We start from the raw sequence: 15,476 nt of genomic DNA on the forward strand, positions 1-15,476 counted from the left end.
TCGAGGACACGCCCCCAGCCCCACCCGCTCCGCCCCCGGCCGCGCCCTTCCGGCCCCCACCCCCACGAGGCGGGCGGTTTGGGCCCAGAGTCACTTGTAGAGAAATGTCAGGACTGCGGTTTATTTGTTTCAAACTGGGTTAACCTCTCTCACTGTATGATTTTACCTCCGTTTGCTTCCCAATTAAAGAGGAGCAAACAAAATGTATCTCATATTTTATGTTTACTATATAAATATGAGAATATTCATTTAAAGGAATAGAAGATACCCCCTTTCGTGCCTCGACATCGTAGCTTGCCAGGGAGCTCAGATTGGTGGATTGAGTCGAAGTGTCCCCATAGAGGAGTATCACTATACTCCAGAGTCTGGCTTCCGGGCCTTAGGACCCTGGATTGATTATTCTCTTAGAACTTTGTAAGGCTACAGGAAGGTAAGTGACAACTTGGAAAGTTCCCTCCAGTTCTACAGGTTTTACCGCTAAATTCCCCATAAAATGACCAGAATTCCTGAATCCACCTAGAATTTACCAAATTTCTCAGGATCTTTTCTTAATTTATACTTCCTTGTCTAATGACCTTTGACAAATATCAATGGCCTTTGACTTGGTAAATACACCTTTATGTTGAAAGACCAGTTTAACCCATTGTCACCAGCCTTTAGGAATCTGGATGGAATTCACTTGGACCTGCCAACTCATTGTTCAGGAGTGATTTTTAAAGAATAATACCACATTGACTAAGAAAACTGATTTCCATTTCGGAGGAGCACAGTTTCTATATCTTTTTTTAACCTTTTGAAATTTAAGATGATATATTATGAAATGTTTGGAATACTGAAAATAGTGTTCAATTATCTTCAGTTTTTGCATACGTAGGACCTAACAGTTGAGGGCCAAGTTTAATGGATAGAAAATATTGATTAATATACAATAATGGAAAATCTAAATTTATTTGATTTGCCTTTGCAGCATATTCAAACACCAGCTCAAACACACAAACTTGTCAATCTCTGAGCTTGATCTTAGACTTCTTTTAATGTCCTTGAGTTGAGATACGCTAAGCTATAGCTTCCTCCATGAAATCTGTCTAGAAATGAGTCTAGCAAAGAGTTGGAAAGTCAAGTTCTCAGGAGAGAGGTCAGTGCTGCAGACATGCATTTAGAAGTCATCTTGTGAAAGTGACCATTGAAGGAAACCCTGCAATAAGATTGCCAAGGAAGAGTATGCATGGTAAAATAATCAATTAATTAATTAATTAAAATCTTTAAAATAATAATTAAAAAAAGAAAGAGGAACCAAGAACTGAATCTTAAGGAACACCTACGTTTAAGGCTCAGGTGAAGGAGTAAAAGAGAATTATGAGATCAAAGTTTGGATAACAGGGAATTCCCTGCTGGTCCAGAGGTTAGGACTCCATGCGTCCACTGCTGGGGGCCCAGGTTCAATCCCAGGTCCGGGAGCTAAGATCCCACAAGCCACGCAGTTCGCCAAAAAAAACACAAAAAGCAAAAGAAAAACAGAAAAAAAAACAACCTCTGTAAGAGGAAGGGCTTTGATATTCACACCTAATTAAAAACAAAAGGATAAATGTGAGCAACAATCTCAGTAGAAATGGTAGTTGAGATAAGAGATGGGAAAAGATGTACTTTTGGAAATTTTTACCTTTCCATGCTGTGTCTGACAAGGCTATAGATCAAATGATGTAATGGATATAAAAGCATGTTTAAAAGAATAAATCACTATCATTTTAAGGTAATTACTTTGACTTCTATTAACAGATTCTATATGCTAAATCCCACTAGACATAGTGGAATGTTCCCTCTGTTAAAATCTCATTTAGAGCATTTCAAAAGCTTTTCTGGTCACATTTGAATTTTTCTGTTGTGATACCATAAACCAAAGTATAAAAACAAACAAACAAAAAACATTTATTCTCCCACTAAAAGAAGAAAATAGTGTAATTAAGTAAACATTAAATTCTCACAGGGATTAGATTGACACCTAAAAGTATTGAGGATAGATGCTAAATACCTAAGAGATAGGTCCTTTTGTTTCCCTTAAAATACTGGACAAATAATAACCCTTTTCTAATTCTGGGAAAGTGCATTTTGTATCACTCCTTGAAGAATAGCAACATTGTTTTTCTCAAGCAGGACAGCTGTGACCAAACTTTTCAATTTTATCTCTCTTACAGTGGAAAAGGTCTTGCTGGCTTCACCTAATGGAAAAAGTGAAAGACAACAAGAGAGAACTATGTATGAAATCTGGCCCATTAAGCAAACAGAGATTTAACCACTTCTGATCTCTTACTCCCAGGTGTAAAAGCAGGTGCTGAAACACCAACTGTCACCCCTGGAAGACTACCTATTCTTTAAAATATTTTCGCTTTGTTATTTCCAGGAAAAACTGAGTTTAAGCCACTACAGAAAATGCAGCTTTCAAGAAAAATAGGTGTTAGTTTGGATTTTTATTAAGAAAAATAGAACAAATTCAGGGAATGAAACTTAAAAGAACGTGAAGTAGTGGCTGGTTTTGAGATCTGTATATTAATTAACAAATACATAACCTGCATTTGAATTTTCGAGTGTGATAAGATACTAAGTAAATGAAGGATTTAAATGTTGGAAATTCTTCTTGTTTCTAATGAGCATATTTGCATCAAGTGATAACAGGGGTATAACTTTCCCTCTCTTAACAGAGTCCAAGCAGTATGGTCAGAATTCATCAAGACATTAAATAAGAGTGAGGGCAGAGCCAAAAACCATTTTCCAGCTCTAATTAGCAGGTTTTATGATTCACTGAGTTGGCCCAACTACCGTTCACCTAATTCCCAACTAAAACAAAATGCTGCTGGCATGGCATGTCAAGAAACCAAATGATACTTTCAAGTATATGCAGTATAAATAAAGGTTTTTTTGCTTTTTTTTTTTTTTTTAACCTGCTGCTTGGAATGACTCCAGAGGAATCTTACACTGCATAGTTCAAACTAAAAAGAGAAGAGTTAATTACCTGAAAGGCAAGAGAAAACAAGGAAAGGTAAGTTTTGTACCAAGGGAAATTATTTCAGAAGATAGTGTCTGGTATTATTTAAAATTTTCTGCTGGTTGTTACATTAGCCATAGGTAAGTGGCTGGTATTAAATGTTCAGGATTAAGGGGTGGAGAGATGCTTATTGGATTTAACATCCTAAAAAATAGAAAACACAGTACTAGGAGTAGAAAGAAAACCACATTTAGGTTTCAGAGTCCTAAGATACCACTTAACACGCCAAACAGTGAGTTTTTTAACTTAATTCTGGCTACAAAACACCAGAATGCTCAAGCCCAAGTTCCTAAAGGGTGGCAGCCGCAAACCTCAGGCGACTTGCCTACATTGCTCACCCCAACCTCGGGAAACGTGCTTGTGCCCACATCGCCAAGGGTCTCAGGCTCTGCCGGCCAAAGTCCCAGGCCAAGGCTCAAACCAAGGCCAAGCCAACTGCAGCTGTGGCTCCAGCTCCGGCTCCAGCTCAGGCTTAGGCTCCCAAAGATGCCCAGGCCCTCACAAAGGCTCCAGAGTAGAGGCCTTTGTGAGGACAGAATGTCTTGATGAATTCCGCCAATGTGAGGACAGAAGGACCGGTGTGACCCCTGGTGTCCTCCTGTGCTATTTGTACAAATAAACCTGAGACAGACAAAAACAAAAAACAAAAACCCACCAGAATGCTGGGACACGTGATCCAGAGAAGTAAGGGCTGACAATGGCTGCTGTTCACAAGAAGTAGAGGAGTAGTAACTGAATCAATCAGAAAACGCATCTTGCCAGGAGATTTCATGCTGTTAAGTGGCTTTCCCAATGTCTCACGTATGTCTCAGATGTAGCAGAGCTAGGGATAGACCCCAATCCTCCTGACTCCCAAGTTTAGAGCCTTGTCTGCTTAGCTGCTTTCAAACTGTCCCGTTGTCTCTGGTTTTCTCACCCTTGAACCTGTTCCTACTTCAGAGTGGAAAAAGCTCCTTTGCTTCTACCCCCACTCCCACCCCAGCACCTGTCTTTGGCTAATTCCTATTTATCCCTTAGGTCTCACCTTAGACATCACTTCCCCCAAGGAGCCTTTTCTGACCTCCGCTAACCCTCCTCTCCTGCACCCCCCTGGGTTGTGTGCTGGATGCCACACTGTCCTTAAGTATTTCCCCCATCCATTTATTGTACTTTATTGTAATTTGTTATTTGTCTTTCTTCCCCTACCAGCCTAGAAGGCCATTCTTCATGTTCACCATTGCATCCCAGTACCTATGACTGGGCTTGCCTGGAACATGGGAGAGGTTATTAGATACTTGATGAATAAATCAAATTAATGCATTTTGTAAAAATTGTGCGCTCTCAAAATAATGGGTAGCATATTTTATTCTCAATGGAAATATATAATCACGTGGATTATGTGAAATCAGAGTATTAACAGCTGTTCTTATCTTAGAAAATATGAGTAGGTTTCCATGTCCCAAGAGTTATTTAACAATAAATTTGACTTAATTAAAAATGAGGCTTAAATTTATTTTACAAACATGTTTAATTATAAAACAGTTATAAGATTTTTTTAGGATAGTCGCTCCTACATGAATTGAAAGTAACTATTCATCGGTTCCTCAAAAATTTTGAGGAATATATATCATAAAAGAATCAGAAAATAAGAGTCTACTTCTAAACAACCATTCCTGAATTGGTATATTTATCTGCATTTGTTTCTCCTCTTTGACTTCGAATAACTTGACTCCTCCTAATAGTCTGAAGTTATATGCACACATATATTTCAATGTCTTTTTGTTTATTTTGGAATCTTTTACAAAGTTCTCAGAGTGTTTTTTGTTTGTTTGTTTGTTTTTGAGTTGCTAATTTCTGCCTTACCCCTAATCTGTGGTACTTTTTAGCATAGCTTATAAAAACTAAGAGCAAGCACATGATTTGGCCTTTTGATTCCATTCTGAAATACTTTCAGATTTTATATCCCAACCTTTCAACTACCTCGAGTCCCCAACAAGTTAATCACAATTGTACAGACAATCTTGAGTCCTCATATTGCTTATCTCCAAGCATCTATTATTAATGTCACATATTCTTCTACACAGCCTGGAAGTCTGTCCTCTGAGATGGAAGGTGGGAACAGCAGTGATCCAGCAGCTGTCTGTCACCATCTGTGGCAGACACATTAGTTGATCTAATGCAACACCCACTACCAATCTCCCTTGCCTGCTTCTATTATAAAGACTAAAAAATCTAAGTGCTAGCTATCCCAGTGTAGTTTAAATGAGAACAGAGAAGAACTGGCAGTGGTTCTGAGAAAGTCTTTACTTCTCTATTAAAGCAAAACAAAAACATGATTGGCACTACCCTCGTCCCTTTGTCCCTGCCTTAAACATGGACATGATTTCTGAAGCCTTGACAGCCACTTGCAGCTGTGAAGCAAAGAACAGAAAGATAGACAGCAGACATCCTAAGAACAGTGGAGCCAGAGGATGAAGCCTGAATGGCCTTATTGAGCAGCTGAACCAAATCTTGCAAACTCTTTATCACCAGACCTTTGTGTTATTTGAGAAACTAGGCCACGTTTGGATTAAACCACTTTTGGGTTTTTGGATAACTGAAGTAGAAAGCATTCTTTACTGAGATACGGTTCCTACCTTCAGTGAAGTGTGTGTATCTTGCTGGAAATTGGGCAGCTCCCAAGCTTAAGATCGCTGGGTAAGAGATTGCAAAGGGTAAGGGAGAGAGTCAGGGAGAAGGGAAGAGAGAAAGCAAAGGAGAATGGATGGTAGGCTTTGCCCCTAACAGTAGCAAACCAAGAAAGGCCTCCCTTTCATACTCTGATAGAAGGAAAAGCATTCCAAGAGATCCCCACTACTTCGGCTCTAATTTTTATCCCCTTGCTTCACACAATGACAGGTCCAGCTCCAGAGAGTATCTGGAGTTCAAGTTGTCTTTGAACTTGATCATTTCATTGCAACTGTCATCTGAGCCCTGAGTAGAGTAATAAGTATGGGGAGGGAGAGCCTAGTCAGTGTTTTCTACAGCTGAAAATTCCATTTCAAGAGAGTCTTTTGTTTAAAAAAAAAAATCCCTAACGTAAGAATAAACACCTGGTGTCTGAGTCACGCCACCTTATCTCACTGCCCAAGATTCATCTAGTTGGTAACAGTGCTGTTTTGAATGACATTGACTAATGACAAAGGGAGGGACAGTTGCCAACTTAATATGTGAACGATGAGGTTGTGCCATATGAAAGCCAAATAACTTCAGGCCACAACGAATAAAAAGTTTTGCTCTCTTTCAACGAGAGAAAAGCGGTGGGAAAGCTTGTTACTTGACGAATACAGTGGCGTTCATAGGCCAAAACCCAAACGATCTGACTAGTGGCAATCGGTGGCGTGTTCACTTGAAGTCAGTAATTTGGCTTCAGGGAGGGGGAACGGACTTTGGAGGGTTTGGGAATCCTCCACAATAGTAAACTGAGTTAATTTGATAATTTTACTTATATTTAACTTATAAATTTGTTCATTTTTAATTATATAGGAAGCATAATGAGGTTAAAACAAGTTTCATATTTTTACATATTTAAGTAACATCAGAACAATAATTTAACTCAACACAGGGAGGGGAGGGTCCTCAAGAATTTTTTCCTTGTAAAAGAAATATGTGTATTTCTCAAGGTTAAGGAAAAGGGCCCTAATTTGCAGTCTCCTAGTCATATCCTTTCTTCCTAAGCAAAGAGATTTCTGAGAAATTGATATTCGTCTCTGGTGACCTCCTACTTCTTGAAATTCTTTCCTTCCTTGACTTATGAAACATCATACTCTTCTGTTTTCATTCTATCACTTTCCACTTGCCTGTGGTATAGCTTCTTTCTTGAATAGTTCCTTAGATAACGGTATTCTTCGAGGTCCTTCTTTAGGTGACTTGTCTTCTCATTCTACATGCTCTCCCTTGGCAATGTCACCTACTCACCAGATTTAGCCACAGGAGCTGACCCCTGTCCTCTGATGCCGACATGGCTTAGGCAGCAATGCTAAGATCATCCCACTATAGATACCGGATAACAGTTTTCCAGGTGAAAAGGGAATCACACTCATTGGCTTCTGGTGAGGCCGTGAAAGGCCCAAAGCCTGGAACCTCTCTATCACTCTTGAGTAGTGAATCTAATAAAGAAATAAGAAAAGGAACAAGAAAGATGATGTCCAAAATAACTCCTTTCTCACTGAGAAAAGCTTGGCTAGAGGACAGAGCACAGTGTGACAGCTGAATGGGCTTGACACCGAACCCCAAAATTTAATAGACTAACCTGCCTGGTTAGGACTAGACTATATAGGGGCTCTCCCTCCACCCCCCAGGGGCCTGGTTTTTAATTTTAGTCTTTATAACCTGGCCAAGAACAATCAAGAACAAATGGGCTGGACAGGCATCAAAATGCCAGAGAGGGGGCTTCCCTGGTGGCACAGTGGTTGAGAGTCCGCCTGCCGATGCAGGGGACACGGGTTCGTGCCCCGGTCCGGGAAGATCCCACATGCCGCAGAGCGGCTGGGCCCGTGAGCCATGGCCGCTGAGCTTGCGCGTCTGGAGCCTGTGCTCCGCAATAGGAGAGGCCACAACAGTGAGAGGCCCACGTACCGCAAAACACAAAACAAAAAAACAAACAAAAAAAAAAACAGTAGAAAAAAATAATTTTGGAAAAAACAGAGCAATGAGAAGAACTGAATAAACTTTAAAAAATTCTAATTAATATACTCAGAGATTAACATATTCAGAAGATGTTTCAGGATGAACAAGATGATATTAAAAAGAAACAATCAGAGAATAAGAAAGAGCTCTTAGAAATGTAACTAAGATAGCAAAATTTAAAAATCAATAGAAGTATTAGAAAATTAAGAAAATCCCCCAGAAAAAAGATTGAAAAAAACCTAGGAATTCCAATATCTGACCAATAAAAGTATCAGAAATAAAGAATAGAAAAAGCAAAGAGGAGTAAATTATCAAAAAAAAATTTAAGGACTATTGATATTCCTTAAATTCCTCCAGATTGATAGGCCCACTGAGGCCCCAGCATAATGAAGAAAAAGACAAATTCTCCCCTAGATATAGCATCATGAGATTTCAGAACATCATAGTTAAAGGAGAGATCCTGAACTTCCAGAGAGAAAAAAATTCACATACGAAGCACTGGCAGTAACAACACCATTGAACTCTGGAGAATTCACATACAAAGAGCTGGCAGTAAGAATACCACTGAACTTCTCAACAACACTTAAAGTTACAAGGCAAAGAAACAATGCCTTCAATTTTTTTTAAAAAGTTATTTTTTAAACTAGAATTTTACACTCCATCAACAATCAATTTCAGAACTGCAAGGTAGGTCTCAAAAGTGAACCTTCTAAGGGGTCTTTCACAGGAGGCTGCTAAAAGATGTTCTTTACCAAAACATGGGGGTGAAACATGATTGAGGAAGATGGGGGCATCCAGGAAAGGGTGATTCCAATAACACCGGAGAGAGGCAAAGGAATGCCCAGGGTGATGGGGAAAAGAGCTCCTAAGAGATGTGCAGTAGGCCCAGGGAGCAATATTTGGGCGAAAAGGACAAAGGTTATATGAGGCAAATTTCTAGGGAAAAAAAAGAGGACCATTTATCTATGCTGATACCTATGCAGAAAATTATAGTAGAAAGCTCTTGGAGGGACTTCCCTGGTGGCACAGTGGTTAAGAATCCACCTACCAATGCAGGGGACACAGGTTTGAGCCCTGGTCTGGGAAGATCCCACATGCCACGGAGCAACTAAGCCCGTGCGCCACAACTTCTGAGCCTGCGCTCTAGAGCCCACAAGCCACAACTACTGAGCCCGTGTGCCACAACTACTTAGTTAACAATAAAAAGAAGATAGGGTTATAAATTGATTTCTTTTAGTATCGAAACTTAAGTCAGAAAGAAATGGTTTTCCAGTTGTATACCTTTTATTGTTTACACTAAAATAACATTTGAACATCCATGGTGGATTTGCTATTAGCCCCTACAACTTATAGAGTACTGTAATTAACTGATTCTAAAAAATAAATAGCACTGGAGGATGCATAAGGAAAAAAAATCCCAAACTAAATTACATTTTGGAGAGAAATGGAGAATTAGTGGATGCTTGAAAATATGAGAAGAGAAATTTGTACTTATTTTAGCAAACATCTCCTGCAAATTTTTCAAAGTCTATGATTATACAAATCATGACCTAATCACAAAGGGAAAAAAAATTAAACAATTAGTGAAACCACAAAAGAGAAAAATGATAAATTATGCAGTTTTTAAAATAAATAGAAAAGTATATGGTTGCCATATAGATGAGAGGTAGTTTTATTTAACATGGTGTTATATTTGGAAAAAATAAACCAAAGCCTTTTAAAAACAGTGCTCCCTGAGAAGTACTTTAGGGGTTGCCCAGATGCATCATTTCTTAAATGTCCAAGTATGTCGTTTTTTGTGTACCTTTTTTTTTTTTTTTTTTTTTTTTTGCGGTCCGCGGGCCTCTCACTGTTGTGGCCTCTCCCGTTGTGGAGCACAGGCTCCGGACGCGCAGGCTCGGCGGCCATGGCTCACGGGCCCAGCCGCTCCGCAGCATGTGGGATCTTTCCGGACCAGGGCCCGAACCCGTGTCCCCTGCATCGGCAGGCGGACTCTCAACCACTGCGCCACCAGGGAAGACCTGTGTACCTTTTATTTTAAAACAATCTCAAACTTACAAAAAAATTTAAAGAACATCTTTTTCCTGCCCGTTTGAAACTAAATTGTGAACGTGATGTCTTATAACCCCAAATACTTTAATGTGTAATTCTTACAAACAAGGACATTCTCCTCCAAAACAATAGCAGTAAAACCATTCAATCAATCGAAATTAACATTTATATATATTGTGATCCTCAGACCCCATTCAAGTTCTGCCAATTGTCCTAACAATATTCTTTATAGCAAAAGAATCTTGTCCAGAATCATAACAGTGCATTTGGTTTTCATGTCTTTTTAGTCTCCTTCAATTGTGGAACAATTCTTCAGTCTTTCATTGATTTTCACGACCTTGAAGCTTTTGGAGATTACAGGTTGGTTATTTTGTAGAATGTCGTTCAGTTTGGGTTTGTCTGATGTTTCCTTGGGATTAAATGCAGGTAATGTGCAACTTTGGCAGGAACACCACAGAAGCGATGCTGTGTTCTCATTACATCCTATCAGCAGACACAGGATTTCTATTTGGCCCATTACTGGTCATGTTAACTTTGATCACCTGATGGTGGTGTCTAGCAAGCTCCTCCCCTGTAAGGTTACATTTTTTACTTTTGTAATTTGTATGTATTTTAGTATATAGGCTAAAAAAGTTTTAATCATGGTAAAACACACTAGAATATCTTATAAATCAACTTTGAACGCCTTGGAGGCCATTTCAAGTTGTTGCCTTAACTTATGTTTGCATAGAGCCTAGCCTGTTGCTTACTATCTTTCTCAGGTTCTTACGATATAATTTTGAGTGATTCTTTATAGCGTTTTCTCTTTAGCTGAGCTGAATTTTCTGAGCTAATCTGAAATCACTCTCAGCTATATCTCTGAGCTTAAAGAATTTTTAACACTGAATGACAGCCCTGAAGTGCTCACAGGATTTATTTGCCTGGGAATAAAGCATCTGTATTCATTTTTCTATTGCAGGATAACAAATTACCACAAATTTCGCCTTTTAAAACAACACATATTTACTATCACACAGTTTCCACGGATCAGGAGTCTGGGCATGGTTTTCCAGGTCCTCTGATTTTGAGAATATTCCAGGCGTTGACTGGGGCCAGGGTCTCAATCCGAAGCCTAGTCTTCTTTCAAGCCCACGTGCTTGTTGGCAGTATTCATTCCTTGTAGCCATAGTACTCACAGTGGCCTATTTCTTCAGGACCCACAAAAGGGTCTCTGGCTTCTGCTTCTGATCTCAGGACCCTCTTTGAAAGGGTTCACCTGGTTAAGTCAGGCTACAAGGATAATCTCCCTTTTGATCAGCTCAGTGTAGACTAATGAGGCACATTAATTACACCTTGCAAAACCTCTTCACCTTTGCCATCCAAATTAGATGCTTGAGCCTCTTGCCCTGCTTTACTGGCGACTGAGTTTGTCACTCGGTTCTGACTCAGGCTTTTCTTTTCTCAATCTTAATTTGTTTTTGCCTGTCTGAACACATAAAACTGTACAAGTAAAGACACTGTTACAGCCTGTGTGCACCTTCTGAAATATCAGGCGAGGCTCGGGTACGTCTGCTTTATGTGTGCTTAGCATGAAGTTGTGCAATGAGAGTAAATGCACAGCCCCTGGGGTTGTGATCCTTTCCTGTTAAGCGATTTTAACACTTATTGTAAATCTTTTGTGCTTTTTGCCTGCCTTTTCTTTTTTTTTGGTAAGGAATGAAATCAGTTGTTAGGTATTATTGGGAATTCCACTCAGGGACAAACCTTTATTAACATCCTCTTAAGCTTCTGGAACAGTTTAATTGAAGAGTTTTCCAGGAGCGCTGATAACAAAATACCACTTGAAATTCCTTATCTGTATGAATCTGGAATTTCTGAAAACTCGGCAATCCCAACAAGATATAGAAATGGATGCTGAGGTAGATAAATCAGCAACGATCATCCAAGCCTGTGTTTTATTCTCTAGTTACATTATACTCATCAATAAGGATTTTAAAATGTAATCTTATAAAATAAACATGACTTATGGTCATAAGTTTCTGCTTTTATCTACAGCAGGGGCAGTGATTGAGGTGGGTGTTCTGAGTGAGGTTTTGCTTGATTAAGGAGTCTATTGCTTTAAAAAGATTTGAAAGCCACAGAAGAGTTTGAACAAGATAGTATTGGGAAGACTGGATCTTCAGCTAGCAGATGAATCTAGGAAATTCAGGAGCTTAATCAAGTTAATAATTTAATTCAATTCTTTCTTGAATAGGACAAATGGAGCTTTTATATAATTTGATCATTTGTATATCCACCCAGTCTGATTACAGGACTACTGACATCACCTCCTCTAGCTAAGGTTTGTTGAACCTGATCAAGACCCCGTTCATTCTCTGCTGCAGAGATATACAATAGCCTTTCTTTTGTCGCTGAGTAAGCCTTAAATCTGAATAAGTAAGTCTCCTACCACTAAGATCTGACTAGTCACATTTTGCCAGACAAGGTCAGTTCTTTCAACTGTCAGCTGAAGTTTTAGTTAACTGTAGGCTGCCTAAAACCCATAATACAATTTTCCAAACACAGTGTATTCCTTGGTCTGTGCCTCCTATGGGACAAAAACTTCCTCTCCTGGACTGGGGTCAGGAAAGAGCTAAATCTAAATGTCCTAAAGTGTTAGGTTTCTCAGGGGATTTCCCCCTGAATCTTATTCAGGTACAGCTGAAATGTACCAAACCACACACATCTGGAGAGTACAATATGATCCATCTTAACATATGCACACCACAGTCAACATAATGAACCCTTCCATCAGCTTCAAAAGTTTCCTTTGCCTCTTTGTAATCCTTCCCTGCCTCCACCCCCTCCCCCAGAGAACCAGTACTCTGCTTTCTGTTATCACAGATTAATTAACATTTTCTGAAATTAAATGGTATCATCCACTATGTCTTCTCCTTTTGCCTGGCTTCTTTCACTCAGCTAACTCATTTTCGCAAGCATCCTTGTGGTGAACATCAACTGTCCATTCCTCTTTATTGCTGAGTGTACGGATATACCACATTTGTTTATCCATCAATACTTTTTTCTTTTTTTAATTTTTATTCTATTTTTTTATTGTTTAGGGGATATATATATATTTTAATATCTTTATTGGAGTATAATTGCTTTACAATGGTGTGTTAGTTTCTGCTTTATAACAAAGTGAATCAGCTATACGTATACATATATCTCCTCCCTCTTGCGTCTCCCTCCCACCGTCCCTATCTCACCCCTCTAGGTGGTCACAAAGCACCGAGCTGATCTCCCTGTGCTCTGCGGCTGCTTCCCACTAGATATCTATTTTACATTTGGTAGTGTATATATGTCCATGCCACTCTCTCACTTCGTCCCAGCTTACCCTTCCCCCTCCCTGTGTCCTCAAGTCCATTCTCTATGTTTGCGTCTTTATTCCTGTCCTGCCCCTAGGTTCTTCAGAACCATTTTTTTTCTAGATTCCATATATATGTGTTAACATACAGTATTTGTTTCTCTTTTTCTGACTTACTTCACTCTGGATAACAGACTCTAGATCCATCCTTCACTACAAATAACTCAATTTCATTTCTTTTTATGGATGAGTAATATTCCATTGTATATATGTGCCACATCTTCTTTATCCATTCATCTGTCAATGGACACCTAGGTTGCTTCCATGTCCTGGCTATTGTAAATAGAGCTGCAATGAACATTTTGGTACATGACTCTTTTCGAATTATGGTTTTCTCAGGGTATATGCCCAGTAGTGGGATTGCTGGGTTGTGTGGTAGTTCTATTTTTAGTTTTTTAAGGAACCTCCATACTGTTCTCCATAGTGGCTGTATCAATTTACATTCCCACCAACAATGCAAGAGGGTTCCCTTTTCTCCACACCCTCTCCAGCATTTATTGTTGGTAGATTTTTTGATGATGGCCATTCTGATATGCATTCAATATTGATGGACATTTGGGTTGTTTCCAATTTTGGACTATTACAAATAAACCTGATATGAACTTTCACGTACAAGTCTTTATGTGGGCATATGTTTTAATTTTTCTAGGGTATATAGCTAGGAACGGAATTGGCATGTGGTAGGTGTTATGTTTAACTTTTTAAGAAACTGCTACATTGCTTTCCAAAGTCACTGCACCATTTTGCATTCCCATGAAAAATATATGAGAGTTCTAGTCGCTCTACAGCCTCATCCACACTTGGTACAGTTTTTAGAAGATTAGTCTTTCTAATGGGTGTGTAGTGGTCTTAAGTTACATTTCCCCAATGACTAATGATGTTAAGGATCTTTTTGTGTGAAGTGTTCAGATCTTTTGCCCATTTTCTTACTGGGTTGTCCAATGTGTTTTTTAGTGTGTCTGGGAAAGATTTGGCATTCAAATGATCCATTTCCTCAGGTTGAACATTTTGGCTCAGAAAATGATAAGCTAACCACTTTGATCTCTACCAAACTTGAGGGGACTTATACTTTCCTCTCTGTATAATAAGAATCTGTTCTGGACTGCTCACTCTGACCACCTAGTATGTTGGATGGCCCCTATCTCTATAGTTAGATCTTTCCTGCCAGGGCATGTGCTGCTTGTTACAATTTGGTGCCCTCTTTATTTCACATACCTTGTGGTAGATATTAGTATTGGAGACATGAGCACTAGAATTAGTGCAGGGGCTGTTGAAAGCCTCCTTGCAATCAATGTAGAGCGGAAGAAAGGTTTTTTGTGTGTGTGTTTTTGTTTCTATGGTTATCCTTCTAGGGAGAGAATGTCAACTTAAACAGAATATTTTCTCTAACTATCAATTAGTAAATGAGATATTGCCAGTAGAAATCTAGGGGATATGTTTTAAATAACTCATATTTACCCTTAGACTTAGAATTTTCTATTTAAAACGAGAGGCAAATTGAAAAACAATTAAGCTCTCGTTGCTCTCTCCCATGCTCAGGGTAGATTCTTTGGACTCTATAGACGGTGACATATCTCCTTACTCTAAATCTTGAATAGCTGTCTCTGAACTGAGTTGTGTGCATACTTAGACTTTGAAATCTGTACTACCTGCTAAAACAAAATACAGATAACAAAGATGGAGTCCCATCCAAAATAATAGCAGTGATCTATTTTTCACACTATTGCAGATGTGTATATGGGGGTGGTTTGTTAAAGATTTGCTCTTAACATTTTAATAATGAAGACGACTTCTGCTCTGCTCTCCCAGAGGCGGTGTATTTACTTTCCTTCTCTCTTTTACTCTCTTCATCCTCTCTTTTGTCTTCCCCAAGGCAAGAACAGTTATTTATTTAATTAGTGGGGAGAGCCTGACAATCCTAAAGCCAGGTAGGCTCAGCCTTTAGAATCCTTCCTGGACCGCCTCCCCCGAGGCATTGTGGGTTCACTGTGCTTCCAAGTTCTAATCAGTAAGTTGGCAGGTGTGTTTAGCCTCCTGCAGGCCCTGACAGGCCTCTGTTCTCTGAGAACCAGCTTCTTACCCTGTTCCTGGGTGGAAAAATCAGCGCGGCTGTTCATATTTGGTGGTTTATCTTCAATTCATGGTGGGTAGGGCAATATGGGAGGTAGGGGAGGGGCCTCAGAAAAAAGCTTTTTACTTCAAACCTAGTTTTACTGCTAATAAAATTTTGAATCAAAATGTCTTCCATCTCCTTGGGGCTGTGTTTGAGTTAGCAGAATCTGGAGGGAATTTGAGCTATGGCCTTTGAGATTCAAAAAAAGACCTTGCACTGGCTTATGTGAATGTGTGGTT

General features: G+C 39.3%; 1 protein-coding gene across 1 annotated transcript in view; it reads right to left on the bottom strand.

Moving 5' to 3' along the window:
• Positions 1–15,476, bottom strand: part of MBD2 (methyl-CpG binding domain protein 2) — a 91,523-nt gene that overhangs the window by 69,549 nt on the left and 6,498 nt on the right. The window contains exons 2-4 of the mRNA XM_024756809.1: positions 8,440–8,623; positions 7,062–7,167; positions 3,379–3,661 (exon numbers count right to left, since the gene is read on the bottom strand). Coding sequence (XP_024612577.1) covers positions 3,379–3,661; positions 7,062–7,167; positions 8,440–8,623 — 573 coding nt within the window. The remainder of the gene's footprint in view (positions 1–3,378; positions 3,662–7,061; positions 7,168–8,439; positions 8,624–15,476) is intronic.

The sequence above is a fragment of the Neophocaena asiaeorientalis genome, unplaced genomic scaffold, assembly GCF_003031525.2.
Source record: "Neophocaena asiaeorientalis asiaeorientalis breed wild unplaced genomic scaffold, Neophocaena_asiaeorientalis_V1.1 scaffold133, whole genome shotgun sequence".
Lineage (NCBI taxonomy): Eukaryota > Metazoa > Chordata > Mammalia > Artiodactyla > Phocoenidae > Neophocaena > Neophocaena asiaeorientalis.